Raw genomic sequence first — 26,190 nt, forward strand, 5'->3', positions numbered from 1 at the left:
TAGAAGAAATGGTAGAGCAATAAGATAAGGTAGATGGCACGGGTGCAGAACATAGACATGTTAGGGGTTAGGGCACACCATTACACATCATTACCATTCAACACTTTTGTACCACCAGTACGACCTGCCTCTAACCTCTGTTGAACGGGTCCGAAAGATGGGCTGGGGCTGGATATGCAGCATCTGCCAGTGTAAGGGGGGGGGGGGGGGGGGGGAGTTGGGGCAGGGCAGGGCACCCGTGACACATGAACGTGGTGAAGTGGCAAGGGCATGGGGGAAGCAATTTGAGCCCACCTTGTACAATAGCATACCCAGTGAATGAGCCCTAACTGTTCACCATTTATTGCAAACACCATTCCCCCCCTTGCCCCCAAGATATATGGGCCCATGAAATGTCTGGCCAGCACACATGCAAGGATCAACTGGGCGGACAGTCGTATGTTATCTTAAAGACAGGAGTCAGGCTTTGTCAGACAATGAGGAGCACCGGAGCTCATCTCACACCAAGTCATCATCACCCTCCGTCCCGTGGACAAGACCCGCAGGTAGTGCCTGTCGAGGGCCAACACCCTTTGGTGATGCTGGACTGACCCTCAGTGAGGGGAAGGTGGAGCTGTGGTACTAGGAAGGAGTGGAAGGCTAGGGGGGAGGTGGAGTGAGGACTGAGGGAGCTGGAAGGTGTGAGAGGTTATAGGGAAGGGGGATTCTGTTTGTGGGGGGGGGGCTGAAGTGGGGGGGCTGGAGAGGTAATATAGAGAGGCGGCGCTGCCAGTGCCCAAGCCTCTCAGTAAATCGGGAGATGATGAGGTTGTCCTGTGTGGGCAGTCCTGCCGCACTCATTGGGCGGCCTGCCGTGCCACCTCCAGATCCACGCCTGGATCCCGCTGGACACCCTCCTCATTAAATGAGGCCTGCCATTCTTCCTCCTCCTCCAGCATGTCTCCCTTCTGCTGCGCGATGTTGTGCAGGATGCAACAGTCCACCACAATGCTTGAGACCCTCCTGCGACTATACTGGAGATCCCCACCAGAGTTGTCCAGGCATTTGAGGCGCATCTTGAGCATGCCGATGCACTGCTCGATGTCGCTCCTGGATGTTGCTTGAGCAACGATTCTCCATGTCAATCTTTGGCCTCTGTACAGGCATCACTAGCCATGACTTCAGTGGGTAACCCTTGTTGCCCAAGAGCCAACCCCTCACCCGAGGGAGTGCCTCAAATGTGCCAGGAACCTCAAAGTGCACCAGGATGTAAGCGTTGAGTACACTGTCTGGATATTGGGTGTAGACATGCATCTGTTAGTCACAAACCAACTGCACATTCAGGGAGTGGAACCCTTTCCAATTTCCACTGTTGAACCAGTGCTCAGAGGGGGACATGCATTCTATCGATCACCCCCTGGACCTAAGGGCATGCCAGAGATGGCGGTGAATCCAGCTGCCTGAGCATCCTGTTGGGTCTGGTCCACGTAGTCTGATGCCCGGGCGCATCGGGCATCCATGAGAGTGCGCATGCATCTGTGCGTGGATATATGTGATATCCCACACAGGTCCCCACTCGAGCCAGAAGCAGAAAATTTGACAGCCAACGGGAGCAGATGTCCTCCTCCATACCCCTGCTGTGCCAGATGAGCCATCATCTGGGACAGGGGGCACACGGTCTCCTTGTTCTTAGCGACGGTCTGGTGGCTCTTCAGAGGATTGGTGTCGACGGTACACACGTGCCCTGATACAGCGCCTCCTTTGGACTTCCTGCTCGGCCTGTTCGACGGCCGGCACTTGAGCCTCACCAGTTGACGCCTGCTGTTCTGGGGCAGGCTTCTATTGTGCAGGGTCCTACATGAGCAGGCCCTGTGCCTCCAGCCTCCGTCCATCCGCAAAGGCTGCAGCGGCCAGGTAGATACCGAACATAGCTGGCTGTACACCGAGATTCATGTCTCTGCAGGGGGTGTGGTGGGCTATGAAAAGAGACAGAAAATATTAGCAAGATGAGGATTCCCTTGACCATCCAAAGCCACCAGGTTGCTCCACTCAACATTCTCTGCCGATTATGATTCTCACAGCTGCCGTCGGTCAGCGGAGACTCCAGCCAATAATCATACTAACCGAATCATACCTTACAGACAATGACACAGATACCACCATTATTATCCCTGGATATGTCCTGTCTGACCGGCAAGTCAGACCCACCAGAGGTGGCGGCACAATGGTATACAGTCAAGAGGGAGTTTCCCTGGGAGTTCTCAGCATTGCTGTGGATCCCATGAAGTCTTATGACTTCAGGTCAATAATAATAATCGTTATTATTGTCACAAGTAATGTTACATTAACACGGCAATGAAGTTACTGTGAAAATCCCCTAGTCGCCACACTCCGGCACCTGTTCGGGTACACCAAGGGAGAATTCAGAATGTCTAATCCACCTAACCCGCACATCTTTTGGGACTTGTGGGAGGAAACCGGAGCACCCGGAAGAAACACATGCAGACACGGGGAGAACGTGCAGACTCCACACAGACAGTGAGCCAAGCCGGTAATCGAACCCGGGTCCCTGGCGCTGTGAAACAACACAGTTCGAACCACTGTGTTACCGTGCTGCCCGATAAGTGTGGTGACAACAATTACTCTGGAGGTTCAATGGGAATGGGTCTGTCTCTCCTTCCACACTGTGGGAGGCTTTGAAAGCGGTTATCAGAGGGATGATTATATCATACAAGGCGCACATGGAAGAATGCCAGAAGGTAATTGATGATATTCTGGAGGTGGACTACAATAATAATAATAATAATCTTTATTATTGTCACAAGTAGGCTTACATTAACACTGCAATGAAATTACTGTGAAAATCCCCAAGTCGCCACATTCCGGCGCCTGTTCGGGTACACAGAGGGAGAATTCAGAATGTCCAATCCACCTAACAAGCCACGTCTTTTGAGGCTTGTAGGAGGAAACCGGAGTACCTGGAGGAAACCCGCGCAGACACGGGGAGAACGTGCAGATACCGCACAGACAGAATCTGGGACCCTGGTGCTGTGAAGCAACAGTGCTAATATCTGTGCTACTGTGCCGCCCAAACATGGGCAAGGAAACCTCCTGCTCATTACAACTACCACTTCATTTGGCTGATAAATCAGTATTCTTCCATTTTGAACAGCACTTGGAGGAAGCACCGAGGATGGCAACGACACAGTGTGTACTCTGGGTGGTGAACCTCATTGTCCATCGCCAAGAGTGGCTCGGAAGTACCATTACTGACTGAGCTGGCCAGGTCCTAAAGGATATAGCTGCTAGATTGGGTCTGCAACAGGTTACGAGGAGACCAACTAGAGGGAAAAACGTACTAGGCCTCATCTTCACCAACCTGCCTACAACATCTGTCCATGACAATATTGGTAGGACTGACCACCGCTACTCCTTGTGGAGACAAAGTCCCACCTTTTAAAAAATTAATTTACTGGATGTGGGATTGCTGGTTAGGCCAGCATTTATTGGCCATCCCTAGTTGCCCTTCAGATGGTGGTGGTGAGTTGTGTTCTTGAACCACTGCAATCCCTGAGGTGTAGGTACAACCATAGTGCTGTTAGGGAGGGAGTTCCAGGATTTTGACAGTGATATATTTCCAAGTCGGGGTGGTGAGTGACATGGAGGGGAACCCCCAGGTGTTGGGATTCCCCAGTATTTGTCCTTCTAGATTGTAGTGGTCGTGGGTTTTAAAGATGCTTCTTAAGGAACCTTGGTGAGTTCCTGCAGTGCATCTTGTAGATGGTACGCATGGCTGCCACTGTTCATCGGTGATGGAGGGATTGAAGCTTTGTGGAAGGGATGCCAAGCAAGTGGGCTGCTTTGTCCTGGATGGTGATGAACGTCTTGAGTGTTGTTGGTGCTGCACTCATCCAGGCAGGTAGTGAGTATTCCATTACACTCCTGACTCGTGCCTTATTGATGGTGGACAGGCTTTGGAGGGGGTCAGGAGGTAAGTTGCTCGCCATAGGATTTCTAACCTTTGACCTGCTCTGGTAGCCACAATATTAGTATGGCTAGTCCAGTTCAGTTTCTGATCAGTGTGAACCCCCAGGATGCTGATTGTGGGAAATTCAGTGATGGTCATGGTAATTGTAATGGTCTTATGGCAATGCCATTGAATGTCAAGTGGCGATGGTTAGATCCACTCTTGTAGGAGATGGTCATTGCCTGGCACTTGTGACGTGCGAATGTAACTTGCTGCTTGTCAGCCCAAGTCTGAACACTGCCCTGAGGAACTCCCGCAGTGATGTCCTGGTGCTGGAATGGTTGACTTCCAGCCACCATAACCATCTTCCTTTGTGTCAGGTATGACTCCAACAAGTTTCCCCTCTGATTCCTATTCGCTCCAGATTTTCAAGGGCTTCTTGATGCCCTACTTGGTCAAATGCTGTCTTCATGTCAAGGGCAGTCACTCGCGTCTCACCTCTGGCATTCACGTTGATGATGTCCTCCATTCACATTGATGATATCCTCCACCACTGTGCTAATTGGAATAGAGTTTGCACAGATCCAGCATCATATGTCTGGGCAACCATGAGGCGCTGTGGGCCATCAGCAGCAGCAGAATTGTATACAACCACTATCTCTAACCTCATGGCCCAGCATATTCCCTTTCTACCATTACCACCAAGCCTGGGAATCAACCCTATTTCAAAGAAGAGTGCAGGAGGGCATGCCAGGAGCAGCACCACAGTGAAAGCAGCACGTAAGTAACCAAGATAAGTGTCATGCAAGAGTGCCTTTAAGAAATGGATGTGTAAGCAATGTACCTTTAAGAAAACAGTGATGTCAGAGAGTGGGTGGGGCTCAGCTCAGTTCAGCCATTTTGCAGTTTGGATTTTGCAGGTTTTTACTTTCAGTTGAAAAGCAGTGTCTGTGTGTTTCCAGGGAGCGGCAAGATTTGCAGTTTGGGTTTTGTTGACAGCAGTTTAACAATGCCTGGCTGTTTTGCTGGAGCTGAAGGCAACCAAGCTCTGCCATTCTACAGAAACTATATATATCCTTTAACCTGATGTGATACTGTTTAAAGGTGTTAAGTCTCTTGGAAGTTTGAAGGAAGTATTTACTGTTGCAATATTTTCTGAGTTATCTTTGAAGTAAGGGGTGTTAAGAGATCCAATGTTTATTTAAGATGTTAAGTTGAGTTCATGGAATAAACAGTGTTTTGTGTTTAAAAACCCACTTGTCCCTAATTGTAATCCCACACCTAGGGAACAAGCCGTATGCTCGGAAAAGCAACAAATACATTAAAGGGAGAGGTTGGTTGAACTCCATGATACATTTTGGGGTTCTAAAAAGCCTCGCCCATAACAATTGGGGGCTCGAGGGGGATAAAAGTCTATCTTTTGGATTAGCTTTTGTGAACTTAAAGACAGTGAAGGATTGTTGCTTTTCCGGTGTGGTATTTTAGTTTAAGTGGGGAGAGTGTTGTGAACAATGGCTCTTTCAGAGGCTCAGAAGTTTTTGGGGGTGGAGAATGTCACACGTAGTACTTTACGGGCAGAAACGAAACGCAGACTGTTAGATTTGGCAAAAACATTGCAGTTAACCTTACCTGATAAAATGCGAAAAGATGAGGTAATTATGGCGGTGGTTAAGCATTTAAAGTTGCCTGAGATAGAGTTTGACTCATTGGAAATAGCAAAAATTCAGTTGCAAATTAAACAAATGAAACATCAGAAAGAATTAAAGCGGCTGGAATACGAGAGTGAGAGAAAGGAAAGAGAAAGAGAGAGAGAGAGGAAAAAAAAGAGAAAGAGAGAGGAAAAAGAAAACGAGAGAGAAGAAAGGAGAAAAGAAAGAATAGCCCGAGCAGAACAAAACGATAAAGAGAGGGAGTTTGAACGTTAGAAAATGGCCATGAAATAGATCATAGAATTTACAGTGCAGAAGGTGGCCATTCGGCCCATCGAATCTGCACCGGCTCTTGGAAAGAGCACCCTACCCAAGGTCAACACCTCCACCCTATCCCCATAACCCAGTAACCCCACCCAACAATAAGGGCAATTTTGGACACTAAGGGCAATTTATCATGGCCAATCCACCTAACCTGCACATCGTTGGACTGTGGGTGGAAACCGGAGCACCCGGAGGAAACCCACGCACACACGGGGAGAACGTGCAGACTCCGCACAGACAGTGAACCAAGCCGGAATCGAACTTGGGACCCTGGAGCTGTGGAGCAATTGGGCTATCCACAATGCTACCGTGCTGCCCCTATGACAATCAGTTAAAATTGGCAGACGTAAAGGGAAACGTACAGTTGGATGATAGTGATGAGGATAGTGAGAAAGAGGGTCATAGTCGAAGGCTTGGTGGGAATCTATTTAAATATGTCCAAGCATTGCCGAGGTTTGACGAGAAGGAAGTGGAAGCCTTTTTCCTTTCATTTAAGAAGGTAGCTAAACAAATGAAATGGCCACAGGACATGTGGGTGTTACTGATTCAAACAAAGCTGGTAGGTAGAGCTAGTGAAGTGTTTACATCACTACCGGAGGAGGTATCTGGAACGTATGAGGAGGTGAAGACATCCATCTTAAGTGCATATGAGCTAGTGCCTGAAGCTTATAGACAAAGCTTTAGAAATTTAAGGAAAGAATTTGGTCAAACATACATGGAGTTTGAAAGGCTCAAACAGATTAATTTTGAGAGGTGGATAAAGGCTTTGAAAGTAGACCAAACGTACAAAGTTCTCAGAGAAATTATACTTCTGGAGGAGTTTAAAAATTCAATTCCTGATGCAGTGAGAACTCATGTGGAAGAACAGAGGGTTAAAACTGCGAGATTAGCAGCGGAAATGGCAGATGATTATGAATTAGTTCATAAATCAAAGATTGGTTTCCGACATCAGTTTCAGCCGGTGAGGGATAGAAACTGGGGACATTGGATTGGATTGGATTGGATTTGTTTATTGTCACGTGTACAGAGGTACAGTGAAAAGTATTTTTCTGCGAGCAGCTCAACAGATCATTAAGTACATGAGAAGAAAAGGGAATAAAAGAAAATACATAATAGGGCAACACAACATATACAATGTAACTACATAAGCACTGGCATCGGATGAAGCATACAGGGTGTAGTGTTAATGAAATCAGTCCATAAGAGGGTCATTTCGGAGTCTGGTGACAGTGGGGAAGACATGAGAAATACTCAAGTGGTAAAGGTGATCTGATGGGAGACAATAAAGAGAGTGTACCTGAGATTAAAAAAGAAATCCAGGAGGGTGGAAAAGAAATGAAAAGTTTCAGATGTTTTCATTGTAATAAACTAGGCCATGTAAAGTCACAGTGTTGGTGGTTGAAGAAAAGCACTTGGAAGGCTGATGTGGTAAAACAGGATAAGACAGTGGGGTTTGTTAGAGTGATAAAGGAAAGCCCAAGGGAAGCGAAGGAGGTGCAAACGATTGTACAGCCTGTTCAAGAAGTAATTGTTAAGAAGGTGCCAGATGTCTTTAAAGAATTTTTACTTGTGTGGGTAAAGTTTACTCATGTGTATCAGGAGGAGCAGGTAAATACGTCACAATTTTAAGAGATACAGGGGCTAGTCAATCTTAATGATAAGAGATGAGGAATTATGTAGTTTGGGAAGAATGTTGCCAGAAAAGGTGGTGATATGTGGAATTCAGGGTGAGAGGAGTAGCGTTCCATTATATAAGGTAAGGTTGGAAAGTCCAGTGAAGAGTGGTGAAGTGGTAGTAGGAGTAATAGATAAACTATCTTGCCCAGGAATACAGTTTATCTTGGGTAATGATATGGCTGGATCGCAGGTGGGAGTGATGCCTACTGTGGTTGATAAGCCAGTGGAAAATCAGACAACTGAAGTGTTGAAGGACGAATATCCTGGGATTTTTCCGGATTGTGTAGTAACAAGGTCGCAAAGTCACAGGTTAAGACAAGAGAAGAAATCAAAGAGTGAAGTTGAAGTGCAATTATCAGAAACGATTTTTGATCAGATGGTTGAAAAAGAACAAGAACAGGTGGAGGATGAGGCGGATATTTTTTGTTCAGGAAAATTGGCGGAGTTACAACAGAAAGATGTAGAAATAAAACGGATATATCAGAAAGCATATATGGAGGAGGAATCTGAGAGTATACCAGAGTGTTATTACCATAAAAATGATGTCTTGATGAGAAAATGGAGACCTGTATATATGCAGGCGGATGAAAAGTGGGCAGAAGTTCATCACGTAGTATTGCCGGTAGAGTATGGAAAGGAGGTGTTGAGAATTGCACATGAGGTACCAGTGGGAGGTCATTTGGGAATAAGGAAAACTCAAGCTAAAATCCAGAAAGTTTTATTGGCCTGGACTACATAAAGATGTAGTTAAATTTTGTCAATCATGTCACACATGTCAAGTGATAGGGAAACCTCAAGCAGTGATAAAACCAGCACCCTTAATACCCATTTCAACATTTGAGGAACCTTTTACAAGGGTCCTAATCGATTGTGTCGGACCGCTTCCTAAAACAAAAAGTGGGAATCAGTATCTTTTAACTGTAATGGATGTGTCGACTAGGTTTCCAGAGGCCATTCCAGTACATAATATTACAGCTAAAAGGATTGTGGAGGAGTTACTTAAATTCTTTACTCGATATGGACTACCCACAGAAATTCAATCGGAGCAAGGAACGAATTTTACTTCAAAGTTATTCAAAGAAGCTATGGATAACTTAGGAATAAAACAATTTAAATTAACTGCGTACCATCCAGAATCGCAGGGAGCGTTAGAAAGCTGGCATCAGACATTAAAGACAATGTTGAGGGCGTATTGTCAAGATTATCCAGAGGATTGGGATAAAGGAATTCCATTCATATTGTTTGCAATTAGGGATGCACCTAATGAGTCTACCAAATTTAGTCCTTTTGAACTAATTTTTGGTCATGAGGTAAGAGGACCACTTAAATTGATGAAGGAAAAATTGGTGGGTGAGAAATCAGAAATTACACTATTGGATTACGTGTCAAATTTTAGGGAACGATTAAATAGAGCAGGTGAATTGGCTAGACAACATTTGAAAGTTGCACAAAATGTGATGAAACGGGTAGCGGACAAGAAAGCCGTCACTCAGTTGATTGAGCCAGTCACGCCCACATCCCATTAAAAATCACTGATGCCAGGCATTGGATACCATTAGAGCTAAAGGCCTTGACAATATTCCCTAGGATCCCATGGTGGGATTCAAACTCGTGTTCCAGAACTAGCTGTAACCGTCACCAAGCTGTTCCAGCGACAACTGCTACCTGCCCAGCAATTTGGAAAACTGCCCAGATATGTCTGTCTACATCCACAAAATGCAGGACAAATCCAACCCAGCCAACTACCACCTTGATCATCAAAATGACGTGATGGGTTGTCAACAGTGCTATCAAGTAGCACTTACTCAGCAATGACTTGATCACTGACATTCAATTTGGCTTCAGTCAGTGTCACTTAAATCCTGGTCAACGCCCTTGATCTACATGTTGACAAAGACCTGAGGTGGGAGTGACTTCCCTTCACATCAAGGCAGCATTTGACTGAGTACAGTATCAAGGAGCCTGAGCAAAACTAAAGTCAATGGGAATTGACGGGAAAAATCTCTGCTGGTTGGAGTTATACCTAGCATAAAGGAAGATGGCCGTGGTTGTTGGAGGTCAATTATCTCAGACCCAGGACATCACTGCAAGAGTTCCTCAGGGTAGTGTCCTGAGGCACAACCACTTTCAGCTGCTTCATCAATGACCTTCCCTCCATCACAAGGTGACATCTCTAATGTTCAGCACCATTTGCGACTCCTCACATATTGAAGCAGTCCATGTCGATATATAAAAAGAATTGGACGATATCCAGGCCTCGGCTGACCAAGTGGCAAATAACATCCTTGCCACAGAAGTGCCAGGCAATGACCACCTCTGACATGACAGAATCCAACCATCTCTCCTACACATTCAACGGCATTACCATTACTGAATACCCCACTATCAATGTCTTGGAGGTTATCATTGACCAGAAACTAAACTGGACTAGCCATATATACTGCAGCTACAAGAGCAGGACAGAGTCTGGGAATCCTATAGAGAGTAATTCACCTCCTAACTCTGCAAAGGCTGTCCACCATGTACAAGGCACAAGTCGGGAGCATGATGGAATACTCTCCACTTGCCTGGAGGAGTGTAGCTATAACAACACTCAAGGGGCTCAACACCATCCAGGTCAAAGCAGTCTGCTTGACTGGCACCCCATTCATCACCTCCAACATCCACTCCCTCCACCACTGCGGCACAGGAACAGCCGTGCATGCCATCTACAAGATGCATTGCAGGAACTCACCAAAGTTCCTTCGACAACACCTTCCAAACTCAGGACCTCTGCCATCTAGCAGCATAGTGGCACAGTGGCTAGCACTCCTGCATCATAGCACCAGGGAACTGGGTTCAATTCCAGCCTTGGGTGGACTATGTGGAGTTTGCACACTCTCCCCGTGCCTGCATGGGTTTCCTCCGGGTGATCAGGTTTCCTCCCAAAGTCCAAAGATGTGCAGTTTAGATGGATTGGCCATGCTAAATTGTCCCTTAGTGTCCAAAGGTTAGCTGGGATTACGGGATAGGGTGGGAGGTTGGCCTAGGTAGGGTACACTTCGCAGTCGGTGCAGACTCGATGGGCTGAATGGCCTCCTTCTGCACTGTACGATTCTATGATTCTATCACCTCCAAGTTCCCTCCAAGTCACAAACCATCTTGACTTGGAAATATATTATCGTTCCTTCACTGTCGCTGGGTCAAAATCCTGGAATTTCCTCCTGAACAGCACTGTGGGTGTACCTACACCACAGGGACTGCTGCGGTTCAAGAAAGCAGCTCACCACCACCTTCGCAAGGGCAATTAGGGATGAGCAATAAATGCTGGCATAGCCAATGCCGCCTACATTCTGTTAAAGAATAAAAAATCATTCTCACTCTTATATGCCTTTGATTCTCTTTCAGATGTTTACCTGGAACCATATTGCCATCCGTTCACTCTCAGTATATCAGAAACCTGGAACTCCCTTCCTAACAGCACTGCGGTGTACCTACACCACATGGACAGCGGTTCAAGAAGGCAGCTCACTACCAAAATCTCAAGTGCAATTAGGGATTGGCAAGCAATTGCACAGACTTAATCTGACATGCACAGACTTAATCTGACACGGTTGGTAGAACAAATGGAGGAGGACTTCAAGAGGTGGGACATGCAGCCTCTATCGCTGGCGGGCAGGGTGCAAGCAATTAAGATGATGGTCCTCCCGAGGTTCTTATTTGTATTTCAATGTCTCCCTATACTAATCACCAAGACCTTTTTTAATAAAATAGACAGGAGCATCACGAGCTTCGTGTGGGCAGGGAAAGTTCCGAGAGTAAGGAGGGGGTTCCTTCAGCGTAGTAGGGACAGAGGAGGATTGGCACTACCGAACTTGGGCGATTACTATTGGGCCGCCAATGTGGCAATGATACGTAAATGGATGATGGAGGGTGAGGGAGCGGCGTGGAAAAGACTGGAGAGAAAGTCCTGTAAAGGGACGAGTTTAGAGGCGCTGGTGACGGCGCCGCTACCGATCTCACCTAAAAAGTTTACCACGAACCCGGTGGTGGCGGCAACATTGAATATCTGGGGACAGTGGAGGCGACAGAGAGGGGTGCGGGGAGCCCTGGTGGGGTCCCCAATCAGGAACAACCATAGGTTCGCCCCAGGAAGAATGGATGGAGGATTTCAGAGCTGGTACCAGTTGGGAATTAGGAGAGTGGGAGATTTATTTATAGATGGGACTTTTGCGAGCTTGGGAGCATTGGAGGAAAGGTATAAGTTGCCCCGGGGAAATTTCTTGAGATATATGCAGGTGAGGGCGTTTACTAGACAACAGGTGAGGGAATTTCCGTTGCTCCCGACACAGGGGATACAGGACAGGGTGCTTTCAGGGGTGTGGGTCGGAGAGGGCAAGGTGGCAGAGATTTACCGAGAGATGAGGGAAGAGGGGGAGGAGTCGGTGGGCAAACTAAAAGGAAAGTGGGAAGAAGAACTAGGGGAGGAGATAGAGGAGGGTATGTGGGCTGATGCCCTAAGCAGGGTAAATTCCTCTTCCTTATGCGCCAGGCTTAGCCTGATTCAATTTAAGGTGCTACATAGAGCACACATAACGGGAGCAAGATTGAGCAGGTTCTTTGGAGTGGAGGACAAATGTGGGAGGTGTGGCGGGAGCCCGGCAAACCACGCACATATGTTTAGGGCGTGCCCGGCACTGGAAGGGTATTGGAAGGGAGTGACGGGAGTGATTTCGCGGGTGGTGAAGGCCCGGGTCAAACCAGGCTGGGGGTTAGCTCTATTTGGAGTTGCGGAAGAGCCGGGAGTGCAGGAGGCGAAAGAGGCCGACGTTGTGGCCTTTGCGTCCCTAGTAGCCCGGCGCAGGATCCTACGCATGTGGAAGGAGGCGAAACCCCCCGGACTGGAGGCCTGGGTAAATGATATGGCGGGGTTTATTAAACTGGAGCAGATAAAGTTTGCCCTGAGAGGATCGGCTCAAGGGTTCACCAGGCGGTGGCAGCCATTTCTCGACTACCTAGGGGAACGTTAGAGGGAAGACAGATGACCAGCAGCAGCAACCCAGGGGGGAGGGGGGAGGGGGTTTAGTTTAGTTTAGGTCAAAGATAAAGGGGTTTTGTTACTTGTGTATTGTTAAAAATTTCTGTATTGTTATTGTTGCGTTTGCTTTGTATGAGGGGAAAAATTGTTGTTTGGGAAAAAAATTTCAATAAAACATTTAAAAAAAAAAGGGATTGGCAAGCAATGTTGATCTAGCCACCCAACACTCACATCCATGAATGAATTGAAAAAAAAACCAGGTTACTCCTGTTCGTCATATTTTTTCATCTGCTTAGAAACCTAGTTGAAACAAACAGTGACATGTAACAAAACTGATTATAGTTACCAGGAGAGGCGGGGTTGTGGCAAATGTTGTCTTACTGACTCATTGACAAGGACAAGAATTTCAAACTGTACTTTGATAGGATTGAATAAAACCTTTCAGCATATTATCACTGAATACATACTGCGTGGAATTTAGACTTGAGTTCATTCAAAGCTTGTACAATTTCACCATGTAATAAAATAACTCCGGTTGTTACAGCCATAATGACCATAAACACTTTATCAGAAGAGTGGCTAATCTTTCTGGTTCTTTTTCCATATCTGAAGCAAGCGTTGACCAATTTTGAATTGTTCAGGGCAACACTAGGGAAATGAAATGATTTCAACCTCCGAACCCTAGCTTAGAAGCAGGCACATTTATAGAGCCATTCTGATATGAAGGCACCAATTGTGCATGGGGTGCAATTCAACAGACTCAAGTTAAAAGTCCACTGAACGGCACGTTTGGCGGGGAGTTTCTCGACGCTAAAGACCCCGCTATTCAATGGCACTTTGTCCTTTCTTTGGACATCAGCGAGCAACTCCCCATCGGGGCCCCTCTTTAAGTCATGGAGCCGTCCGGCGCGGCGCTCCCGATTGAGCAAATTTGCGCGCAACAGCTGGCTTTTAACAATGCCGGCTGCGAGCGGCCTTTTAACCATATAAACAAAATGCGGCCGCACTGCACGTGTGTGCCCACTCATCGGTGCGCATGCGCAGAGTTTTGCGCATGCGCACCGATGAGCGGGCATGCACATGCAGTGCAGCTGCATTTATTTTATATGGTCGCGGCCTTTTTGAAGGCCGCTCGCAGTCGCCATTGTTAAAAGCCGGCTACTGCTCGCTCTGCCTGGTTCGAAAGTGCTCAGTTCTTCTGAACGAAGCTAACGCCGAGTTCCCCCCGGCGACTAGCACCATCGGACTCACCCGCAGAGATCCAGCGCCATGGCCTCCACCTCGGAACTTGCCTGTATCTATAGCGCGCTCATCCTGCACGACGACGAGGTCACTGTCACCAAAGACAAACTCAATGCCTTGATTAAAACAGCTGGTCTGACCATGGAGCCTTTCTGGCCTAGTCTGTTTGCCAAGGCATCGGCTAATATTGAAGTCAATAGTCTGATCTGCAACGTTGGTGCTGGTCATCGTGCCCCAGCTGCTGCAGCAGTTGTTTCCACTGCTGCCCCTGTTACGGCTGAAGAGAAAAAGGAAGAAACAGGAAGAATCTGAAGAGTCCGACGATGACATGGGCTTTGGTCTCTTTGATTAAGCGTGCCGTGCAACAACATTGTTACAATTTACAAAAAATAAATAAAAATTGAATATAAAAGCACGCTGCTACGGCTGTTGCCTGCGAATTTGCGCAATCGGAGACGCAGAAGATTTAAAAAAAATTCTATGTAATCTTCCTGCCTGAAGGGAGGCAGAGAGCAGGTCACGCCCTCCGAACGTCACCATCACGTGCTTTGGGCACGATTGCGATTCTTCCATTTTGTCAGCAGCAAACAAGGCAAGAGAAAATGGTGGGTCGCGAAGGTCGGCCGGCGTGGGTCGCGAAGGTCAGCCGGCGTGGGTCCCGAAGGTTGGATGATTGGTAAAAATGGGTCCCCGGAAAAAAAGTTTGAAAAACACTGCCCTGGAGTCGCTGAGGCCCCACCCCCCTTTTCAGGCCTCTCCATTCCCCCCTTCAGGTCCTCTTTCAGGGCACCCCTTCACACCTCCCAACCTTTACTAGGTCCTTTCAAATCCACCCGTCAGCCTTCCCAGCCCTCCTAATCCACCCTTTTATTGGCATGGCCCCACTTCCGTCCCGACCCTTGGCAGTGTCACCCTGGCAGCGTGACCTGGGCACCCTGGCACTGCCACGGTGGCAGTTCCAAGGTGCCACCTTGACCTGCCCCTGACCACCCCAGGGGACTCCAGGCCATTACACTTGGTCCACGGTTGTGTAGATCAGTACTAAATGCAGCCCAGTCGAGGCCGCGCTGTTAAGACCGTAAGGTCCCGGATGCCGGGAGAATCCGGCTCCTGCATATTTAAATGAGCTCAGTGCCGGCGAGATTCAGATCGCTACATTTCGCGAGGTTGGGTTGACTCTGACGCGACGTTTTGAGTGTCGCAAATCTCGAGAGATTCAATGGCCTCGTCGCGACACCAAGTTGGCACGATGAGGCCACTGAATTGTGCCCCAGAATATTAGCAACTTGAGATAATTACGAACTTGCATGAGCATGGATTTAAAATTTACTTGCTGTTCACAAAGCTGCATGATACAGATCCAAAGGGTGCCACTATAAAATGGCTTACGGTAAGTTTTATTTTGATCATTTGCATAGCATACTCCTCTGAAATTGAAACTGATGAGTCTCATTTGTTACATCCATTCAGAAGAATTATGCATGGCTGAATATAAAAACCCAGGCCTCGATACTAGCTCACTGTGGGATGGGGGTGGGGCCGTGATAGGATTGCTCACTGAAGCCCAAAGTGAATTTAGCTCCTGCGGCTCCTACAGCAGCACGGTAGCATAGTCGTCAGCACTGTGGCTTCACAGCACCAGGGTCCCAGGTTTGATTCCCTGCTGGAACACTGTCAATGCGGAGTCTGCACATTCTCCCTGTGTCTGTGTGGGTTTCCTCCGGGTGCTCTGGTTTCCTACCACAGTCCAAAGACATGCAGGTTAGGTGGATTGGCCATCGTAAATTGCCCTGAGTGTCCAAAAAGGTTAGGATGGGTTATTGGGTTAGGGTGGAAGTAAGGGCTTAAGTGGGTCGGTGCAGACTCAATGGGCTGAATGGCCTGCTTCTGCACTGTATGTTCTATGTCTCATGCACACACAGATTCTGGGTTGACCCCAGAAGCAACCTTTCTGATCAGCGGGAATTGTCCAGATGTAATTGGCTGGTGGGCACAGAAGGGGAAATGATGCCAAGCAAATGTAATTTGCTCAGAGTGCTCCAAGAGAGGAATCCCCATCAGGGATGATGGGTTAGAGGTAAAGAGGACCCCATTGTGAGGGGGCATACTTCTTTGCTGCCAGCAATTTAAATTTGGAGTTCGCTGACAGGAAAACAGGATAAAGTTTCCTCGCTGGCTCCTTTCTCCAAACTGGAAATCCCATTGTTTCAAATAGAACGGCACATCTCTGGATAACATTTGCAATGGAACCAAAATAAGCAAGATATTTTTTAATGAAAGGTCATGGTCCCAAAGTGTTAACTCTGTTTCTCTCTTTACAGTGCCAGACCAGCTGAATATTCCCAGCATTTTCTGTATTTATTCAAGATGAGAACTCCAGTTTGGGCGCTATTCATCCATGCGAACTTGTATTTCCCAGTCTGCAAGAAAATTACAACCTTCTATTGTCGCATTCATTTGTGAAGTTGGTAAAAATGATTTGTTTGTTTGTTGCCCTTCCCCAATTGATGATTGGGAATTGAACAGCTGGCCTTTATAGTGAGGTTCCCATTCGTGTTTCACATGTAGCAGTCCAGTGAATGTCTCATCTTCCAACAATGGACTAGTCTTTGTCAGTTGTCCATCCTGGAGGTCAGTTTGTAAACCGTCTGTTAAGGATACTTTTATTGGTTGATCATCTGTTCTGTCAGATTGCAAACATGACCAATCTCCTTTGTCCTTTAACAATGATGAAAATGATTGGCTGCCAATTTGTCGTCCACATTGGAAGAGTGACAGATTGATTTGCTGTTTGTTTTTCAATGAAAACAACAATGGTGCTTCTTTTGGCTGCTTCTCTTTCCATTTACTTTGGTAAGTTTGTTGGTGGTCATCAAGCAATGACAGAAATTGTGGCAAAATAATTGGCTTTTCCTCCTTTGGTTTTAATTTCTGTACCTCCAGTTCTCGACCATTTTGCAAAATGAGGTCCTCATTATTATAAAGGTGATCTTCACTCATTGTATTTAAATGCACTTTCTGCAAACTGGATAATCTTGCATCTGTATTTAATTTGGTTGAATTCTGAGATGTCGGATGTAGAATTGAAGCATAATTTTGAGTCACTGCCTGTGAAGTATTTTGACTTGAATATGTGTTGTTTGACAGAGTGTTGGTGGCCTGGGAACAATATGGTGAAGAACATTCATTCTCAGTTGGCCCAGAGGAAGAATTACTTTGAATTTTATCACCTTGAAGCTTTGCCTGTAGTATTTGGGTGTGACTTTGCCGTACATAAGAATTTAGTGGTGTTGTCAAGGCGAGTTCCTTTGTTTTCAGAATTATTTCCTTTTCAATCGATAGATCTATATTGTCCATATGAATAACTTTCTCAAATTGAAAAATATTCTTCCTGTAACTGGTGGCCAGCTGCAGTGTTGGTGAAGATTCTTTCAACAAAGCTTGTTTGTGCAAAAGTATTTGGTCCAAATTCTGTAATTAAGACAGGAATACAATATAAATGTTAAATTTATGAATTGGATATCTCCTGATAGTTTAGGGGAATAAACAGTTCCGTAAGCAAATACTTTTAATCATTTTACTGAAAGTGTTCCCATACAAAGTTACACGTTGCAGAGAACAATGTTTCCTCCTGGTTCTGTATTTTTCTCTGCTGGAGAGCTGCCAGAATACTTGGAGCAGCTCAGCTGCTACATAAGAGACTCTCAGTTCAACAACATTCTCTAAATTGTCCATTGTCTAAATTCTGACCTTGAAGCAACAATAAAATTGATACCATGTAAGTAATTCTTTAAAACACAGCTTGCTGATTGAATGGGGAAGAATATTTTGTGGTTTTATTCCTCAAAACAGCTTACACGAAAAGCAAAACTCTTTAAGATCACCAACATACTAATAATTGGCATTTCAGATACTCACCAGCTGCCGGATTGTTAAAAGTGCTATTGAGTGTTTCATGTGGCTTTCGGAATTTACCATCTACTGCTCGGTGAATGAAATTAATTCAAACATTGGATCGTTCCCGTACCAGCCTCCCTGAACAGGCGCCGGAATGTGGCGACTAGGGGCTTTTCACAGTAACTTCATTGAAGCCTACTTGTGACAATAAGCGATTATTATTATTATTATTATTATTAGCTGGGGTGCGCATACCTGTATCAAATAAACTCATTTCTTGGGGCTGGGGCAAAATTGCCCCTTAGTGTCCAGGGATCTTTAGGTTAGGTTAAGGGAATATTGGGATAGGTGGGGAAGTGGGTTTGGGTGCAGTGCTCTTTCAGAGAGTTGGTGCAGACTCGATGGGCTGAATGGCCTCTTTCTGCGTTGTAGGGATTCTATGATTGTTATCATGACTAAATCCCTATAGGAGTCTCCTACATCAGACTCCTATTAATTGACTATAGCTCCGCCTTCAACACCAGAATCCCAGCCAAGCTCATATCAAAGCTCCAAAACCTAGGACTTGGCTCCCCAATGTGCAACTGGATCCTCGATTTTCTGACCAACAGACCACAATCAGTAAGAATGATCAACAACACCTCCTCCACAATAGTCCTCAATACCGCAAGGCTGCGTACTTAGCCTCCTATTCTACTCCCTGTACACACACGATTAGAACATAGAACATAGAAAAATACAGCACAGAACAGGCCCTTCGGCCCACGATGTTGTGCCGAACCTTTGTCCTAGATTAATCATGGATTATCATTGAATTTACAGTGCAGATGGAGGCCACTCGGCCCATTGAGTCTGCACCGGCCCTTGGAAAGAGCACCCCACCCAAAGTCAACACCTCCACCCAACACTAAGGGCAATTTTGGACACTAAGGGCAATTTATCATGGCCAATCCACCTAACCTGCACATCTCTGGACTGTGGGAGGAAACCGGAGCACCCGGAGGAAACCCACGCAGACACGGGGAGGACGTGCAGACTCCGCCCAGACAGTGACCCAAGCCGGAATCGAACCTGGGACCCTGGAGCTGTGAAGCAATTGTGCTATCCACAATGCTACCGTGCTACCCTTAAGAACAAATAAATCTACACTATATCATTTTACCGTAATCCATGTACCTATCCAATAGCTGCTTGAAGGTCCCTAATGTTTCCGACTGAACTACTTCCACAGGCAGTGCATTCCATGCCCCCACTACTCTCTGGGTAAAGAACCTACCTCTGACAACCCCCCTATATCTTCCACCATTCACCTTAAATTTATGTCCCCTTGTAATGGTTTGTTCCACCCGGGGAAAAAGTCTCTGACTATCTACTCTATCTATTCCCCTGATCATCTTATAAACCTCTATCAAGTCGCCCCTCATCCTTCTCCGTTCTAATGGGAAAAGGCCTAGCACCCTCAACCTTTCCTCGTAAGACCTACTCTTCATTCCAGGCAACATCCTGGTAAATCTCCTTTGCACCTTTTCCAAAGCTTCCACATCCTTCCTAAAATGAGGCGACCAGAACTGTACACAGTACTCCAAATGTGGCCTTACCAAAGTTTTGTACAGCTGCATCATCACCTCACGGCTCTTAAATTCAACCCCTCTGTTAATGAACGCTAGCACACCATAGGCCTTCTTCACAGCTCTATCCACTTGAGTGGCAACTTTCAAAGATGTATGAACATGGACCCCAAGATCTCTCTGCTCCTCCACATTGCCAAGAACTCTACCGTTAAACCTGTATTCCGCATTCATATTTGTCCTTCCAAAATGGACAACCTCACACTTTTCAGGGTTAAACTCCATCTGCCACTTCTCAGCCCAGCTCTGCATCCTATCTATGTCTCTTTGCAGCCGGCAACAGCCCTCCTCACTATCCACAACTCCACCAATCTTCGTATCGTCTGCAAATTTATTACTGACCCACCCTTCAACTCCCTCATCCAAGTCATTAATGAAAATCACAAACAGCAGAGGACCCAGAACTGATCCCTGCGGTACTCCACTGGTAACTGGGATCCAGGCTGAATATTTGCCATCCACCACCACTCTCTGACTTCTATCGGTTAGCCAGTTCGTTATCCAACTGGCCAAATTTCCCACTATCCCATGCCTCCTTACTTTCTGCAGAAGCCTACCATGGGGAACCTTATCAAATGCCTTACTAAAATCCATGTACACTACATCCACTGCTTTACCTTCATCCACATGCTTGGTCACCTCCTCAAAGAATTCAATAAGACTTGTAAGGCAAGACCTACCCCTCACAAATCCGTGCTGACTATCCCTAATCAAGCAGTGTCTTTCCAGATGCTCAGAAATCCTATCCTTCAGTACCCTTTCCATGACTTTGCCTACCACCGAAGTAAGACTAACTGGCCTGTAATTCCCAGGGTTATCCCTATTCCCTTTTTTGAACAGGTGCACGACATTCACCACTCTCCAATCCCCTGGTACCACCCCTGTTGACAGTGAGGATGAAAAGATCATTGCCAACGGCTCTGCAATTTCATCTCTTGCTTCCCATAGAATCCTTGGATATATCCCGTCAGGCCCCCGGGGGACTTGTCTATCCTTAAGTTTTTCAAAATGCCCAACACATCTTCCTTCCTAACAAGTATTTCCTCGAGCTTACCAGTCTGTTTCACACTGTCCTCTCCAACAATATGGCCCCTCTCATTTGTAAATACAGAAGAAAAGTACTCGTTCAAGACCTCTCCTATCTTCAGACTCAATACACAATCTCCCGCTACTGTCCTTGATCGGACCTACCCTCGCTCTAGTCATTCTCATATTTCTCACATATGTGTAAAAGGCCTTGGGTTTTCCTTGATCCTACCCGCCAAAGATTGTTCATGCCCTCTCTTAGCTCTCCTAATCCATTTCTTCAGTTCCCTCCTGGCTATCTTGTATCCCTCCAATGCCCTGTCTGAACCTTGTTTCCTCAGCCTTACATAGGTCTCCTTTTTCCTCTTAACAAGACATTCAACCTCTCTTGTCAACCATGGTTCCCTCACTCGACCATCTCTTCCCTGCCTGACAGGGACATACATATCAAGGACACGTAGTACCTGTTCCTTGAACAAGTTCCACATTTCACTTGTGACCTTCCCTGACAGCCTATGTTCCCAACTTATGCACTTCAATTCTTGTCTGACAACATCGTATTTACCCTTCCCCCAATTGTAAACCTTGCCCTGTTGCACGCACCTATCCCTCTCCATTACTAAAGTGAAAGTCACAGAATTGTGGTCACTATCTCCAAAATGCTCCCCCACTAACAAATCTATCACTTGCCCTGGTTCATTACCAAGTACTAAATCCAATATTGCCCCTCCTCTGGTCGGACAATCTACATACTGTGTTAGAAAAGCTTCCTGGACACACTGCACAAACACCACCCCATCCAAACTATTTGGTCTCAAGAGTTTCCACTCAATGTTTGGGAAGTTAAAGTCACCCATGACTACTACCCTGTGACTTCTGCACCTTTCCAAAATCTGTGTCCCAATCTGTTCCTCCACATCTCTGCTACTATTGGGGGGCCTATAGAAAACTCCTAACAAGGTGACTGCTCCTTTCCTATTTCTGACTTCAACCCATACTACCTCAGTAGGCTGATACTCCTCGAAATGCCTTTCTGCAGCTGTTATACTATCTCTAATTAACAATGCCACCCCCCCCCCCACCTCTTTTACCACCCTCCCTAATCTTATTGAAACATCTACAACCAGGGGCCTCCACCAACCATTTCTGCCCCTCTTCTATCCAAGTTTCCGTGATGGCCACCACATCGTAGTCCGAAGTACCAATCCATGCCTTACGTTCACCCACACAATTCCTGATGCTTCTTGCGTTGAAGTATACACACTTCAACCCATCTCCGTGCCTGCAAGTACTCTCCTTTGTCAGTGTTCCCTTCCCCACTGCCTCATTACACGCTTTGGCGTCCTGAATATCGGCTACCTTAGTTGCTGGACTACAAATCCGGTTCCCATTCCCCTGCCAAATTAGTTTAAACCCTCCTGAAGAGTAATAGAAAATCTCCCTCCCAGGATATTGGTGCCCCTCTGGTTCAGATACAACCCGTCCTGCTTGTACAGGTCCCACCTTCCCCAGAATGCGCTCCAATTATCCAAATACCTGAAGCCCTCCCTCCTACACCATTCCTGCAGCCACGTGTTCAGCTGCACTCTCTCCCTATTCCTAGCCTCGCTATCACGTGGCACCGGCAACAAACCAGAGATGACAACTCTGTCTGTCCTGGCTTTTAACTTCCAGCCTAACTCCCTGAACTCATTTATTACCTCCACACCCCTTTTCCTACCTATGTCGTTGGTACCAATGTGCACCACGACTTCTGGCTGCTCCCCCTCCCCCTTAAGGATCCTGAAGACACGATCCGAGACATCCCTGGCCCTGGCACCTGGGAGGCAACATACCTTCCGGGAGTCTCGCTCGCGACCACAGAATCTCCTATCTATTCCCCTAACCATTGAATCTCCTACAACTATTGCTTTTCTATTCTCCCCCCTTCCCTTCTGAGCCCCAGAGCCAGACTCAGTGCCAGAGACCTGGCCGCTAGGGCCTTCCCCCGGTAGGTCATCCCCCCCAACAGCATCCAAAACGGTATACTTGTTTTGAAGGGGAACGGCCACGAGAGATCCCTGCACTGTCTGCCTGGTTTTTTTTTTCACCTGACTGTAACCCAGCTATTATTGTCCTGTACCTTGGGTGTGGTTACCTCCCTGTAACTCTTCTCTATTACCCCCTCTGCCTCCCGGATGATCCGAAGTTCATCCAGCTTCAGCTCCAGTTCCCTAACACGGTCTTTGAGGAGCTGGAGTTGGGTGCACTTCCCGCAGGTATAGTCAGCGGGGACACCGGTGGTATCCCTCACCACCTACACCCTACAGGAGGAGCATGCAACTGGCCTAGCCTCCATCCCCTCTTACCTTACAGAATATAGCTGCCCTGTGGACCAACAGGATCTCCGCCCTCCGACTCTGCTCCCAGTCAGCTGCACTCTCTGTAAACTCTTGGCTCTCTTTTCACTCCTTGCGGAAATGTAGGAAACAAAATGAAAGGAGCACCTTACTCCCTCCTCACCTAACTCCCTCAGTCACCAAACTCTCACTATAGCACTCAAATGCACCAAATTCAGCACTCAGAGCAAACAAAGTCTGCACTGTAGGGGATCACTTTTATACTGTGAATCTAGCCTCTGAAAACTGGCCTAATCCAATTAACTAATTAACAAGCTCCAGCTGCAAGGGCCTGCAAGTAGAAGCTTTGTTTAAAGCTGATTGAAAATTCACCTTCTTCTAAACAAAACAGCAACTTTTAAGTTAATTACCTAAATAAAAGAAAGACTAGACTTTAGATAAAAATGAAGCCTTATACTCCCTCAGTCACCAAACTCTCACTATAGCACTCAAATGCACCATTTACGTGGCAAATTTTGGTTCCAACGCCATCTACAAGTTTGCTGACGATACGACCATAGTGGGCCGGATCTCGAATAACGACGAGTCAGAATACAGGAGGGAGATAGAGAACCTAGTGAAGTGGTGCAGCGACAACAATCTCTCCCTCAATGCCAGCAAATCTAAAGAGCTGGTAATTTACTTCAGGAAGCAAAGTACTGTACACATCTCTGTCAGCATCAATGGGACCTAGGTGGCGATGGTTAGCAGTTTCAAATTCCTAGGGGTGCACATCTCCAAAAATCTGTCCTGGTCCACCCACGTCGACGCTACCACCAAGAAATCACAACAGCGCCTTTACTTACTCAGAAAACTAAGGAAATTCGGCATGTCCACATTAACCCTTACCAACTTTTACAGATGCACCATAGAAAGCATCCTATCTGGCTGCATCACAGCCTGGTATGGCAACTGCTCGGCCTGGGACCGCAAGAAACTTCAGAGAGTCGTGAACACCACCCAGTCCATCACACAAACCTGCCTCCCATCCATTGACTCCATTTACACCTCCCGCTGCCTGGGGAAAGCGGGCAGCATAATCAAAGACTCCTCCCACCCGGCTTACTCAGTCTTCCAACTTCTTCCATCGGGCAGGAGATACAGAAGTCTGAGAACACGCACGGACAGACCCAAAAACAGCTTGTTCCCCGCTGTTACCAGACTCCTAAATGACCCTCTTATGGACTGACCTCATTAACACGACACCCTGTATGTTTCATCCGATGCCGGTGCTTATGTACTTGCATGGTATACCTTGTGTTGCCCTATTATGTATTTTCTTTTATTCCCTTTTCTTCCCATGTATTTAATGATCTGTTGAGCTGCTCACAGAAAAATACTTTTCACTGTACCTCGGTACACGTGACAATAAACAAATCCAATCCTTTCTGTTTGCATTTGATGGGGAAAAGTGGTGAGTACTTGAATTGGTTTAGAATCCTGATTATGCTATTTCAAAAAAAAGCAAGTCTGACTGTCAACTCCTTTTATTACAGAAGTTATAAGGGATTATGAACTTGATCCTCCTTGTGATTCAGTTCACATCTGACCTTGATATAGGAATTCCTTACACTGAATTCAGCGCCTAACAGTGCGCAGGAGAACACATCTCTCTAATGTTACCAATTTAGGAGATTGAGGGACGATCTGATTGAAATGTTAAAAATTTTAAAAGGATTAGATAGGGTTGATGGAAAGAAACCATACCCTCCGGAGTGATATTATCATAACATTGCAATCAGGCCGTTCAAGAGTGAAATCAGGAAGCACATTTTCATACAATGGCTGGTAGAAATTGCTGCCCAAAAGGCTGTTAATGCGAAAGCAACTGGAGTTCAAGACGGAGATTGAGAGGTATTAGGGACACAGGTGGCTAAATTACATTTAGATGCCAATCAGCCATGATTTAATTCTATGACGAAACTGCTCGTGGAGCTAGGTGGCCTCCTCCTGTTCATCGTGTTACTATGCAACCTATTTGGGAATGCAAAAGCAGTGTTCAGCTCTAGATAAATATAAATGGAACATACCAAAGATTGGGGTAGTGTCCTGCGGTGTTTTATGTAGCTGTATGCCCAACAGCAAAATATTCCAGTGATTATTGCTCCAAAGAATACAAATGCCATTGACAGAACGATGGTCAATGTTCTTTCTACAAAGTTCAAATAAAATTAATTAATTTTGGTAACACAATAAACTATTTTTTGACTTCAATGTGCATACTCAGTCACAGCTCCTTGTTCCTTCAGTGAAAGGTTCATAATTCACACATCTCTAGCAAGAGATTGAACTATTAGATGCAGTTTATAATTTTACATGGCATGGCTGTGGGATTGCTGCATGTGTATTGATTTAGTACAATTACCTTCATCCTTTTTATATCAATTAGAATTTTTGCCATATTTTTAGTTAGTCCAGACTGAGGACCACTAGTAGACAGACAAATTATTATGATCCCAGACCAGACCCCAACAGTGGCTAACCCATCTCAGCTCCCAATCCACTGTTAACTACCAATCTCATATAGGAATACTTGCTTTGCAGAGATATTCTTTGAGAAGGAGAGATCTCTTGACACTGCTTTAAAGACAAGATCTGACTCCTGTCAGACCCATGCAGAAACTCTATGTCCTCAGAAGCTGTTTCTCCACTTGTTTCATCTCCCCCTTGTTCGCAGACAAGTCTGCGCTGCTTTAAAGACTGTTAATCTCTTTTTAACTGAACTGCAGAGACCAAATCCTGATTTGTGGTCACAGCTTCATCCAGAACTGCACTGGCCTGTTTTTTCCTACAAAATGCCTGCTGTCTTAGCTCCACCTAGTAATGACATAATATTACCAAGCTGAAATCCAATTAACTCCACAGTGAATCCCCTTAATCAAAACAAAATTCCATTAGCCCAAGCTTTTAATGATACTTTAATTGCATCCCTGGCTCCCTGTGGAAGGCGATGGAAAATTCTGCCATTCTGCCCATTGTATCAGTTCAACGTGGAAAATAAGCAGGTGGGAAATGAACAACAAGGAGCTTACCAACTCACCAAATCCCTTCCTGCAATTTTTAATTTAACAAAGATGTCCTTTCTAATGCAGCTGGGGACTTCATGAACATATACAAATTGAGGTCTTATTCTGGACTCCATCAAGACCCTGATTATTATTTAATCAGTCTTAACAAAGAAGATACTGATATTGTCTTCTCAGCCCGAGAACAGATTGTAGCTGTCTGCAGACAGAAGAAGCTTTCTAAGATAAGTTTAAAACATCCATTTGTGTGGCCTGGAGGAGTTGGAGTGTATCTTACACACGGGCCAAAACTTTCAGTCCCACGGTGGGTCCAGCGAGTCATTGAAATCTCCGTTCACATCAGTGGGGCTGGAAGATCCCACCGGTATGGAAGGGCTGGA

General features: G+C 46.2%; 1 protein-coding gene across 2 annotated transcripts in view; it reads right to left on the bottom strand.

Annotated features, from left to right (window-relative positions):
* Nucleotides 1-15,158: 15,158 nt before the first annotated feature.
* Nucleotides 15,159-26,190, bottom strand: part of LOC140411396 (uncharacterized) — a 42,344-nt gene continuing 31,312 nt past the window's right edge. For both annotated transcript variants that reach the window (XM_072500514.1, XM_072500507.1), the window contains exons 6-7: nucleotides 24,815-24,936; nucleotides 15,159-17,326 (exon numbers count right to left, since the gene is read on the bottom strand). In XM_072500514.1, the coding sequence (XP_072356615.1) occupies nucleotides 16,244-17,326; nucleotides 24,815-24,936 (1,205 nt within the window). In that variant the 3' untranslated portion in view covers nucleotides 15,159-16,243. The remainder of the gene's footprint in view (nucleotides 17,327-24,814; nucleotides 24,937-26,190) is intronic.

The sequence above is a fragment of the Scyliorhinus torazame genome, chromosome 1, assembly GCF_047496885.1.
Source record: "Scyliorhinus torazame isolate Kashiwa2021f chromosome 1, sScyTor2.1, whole genome shotgun sequence".
Lineage (NCBI taxonomy): Eukaryota > Metazoa > Chordata > Chondrichthyes > Carcharhiniformes > Scyliorhinidae > Scyliorhinus > Scyliorhinus torazame.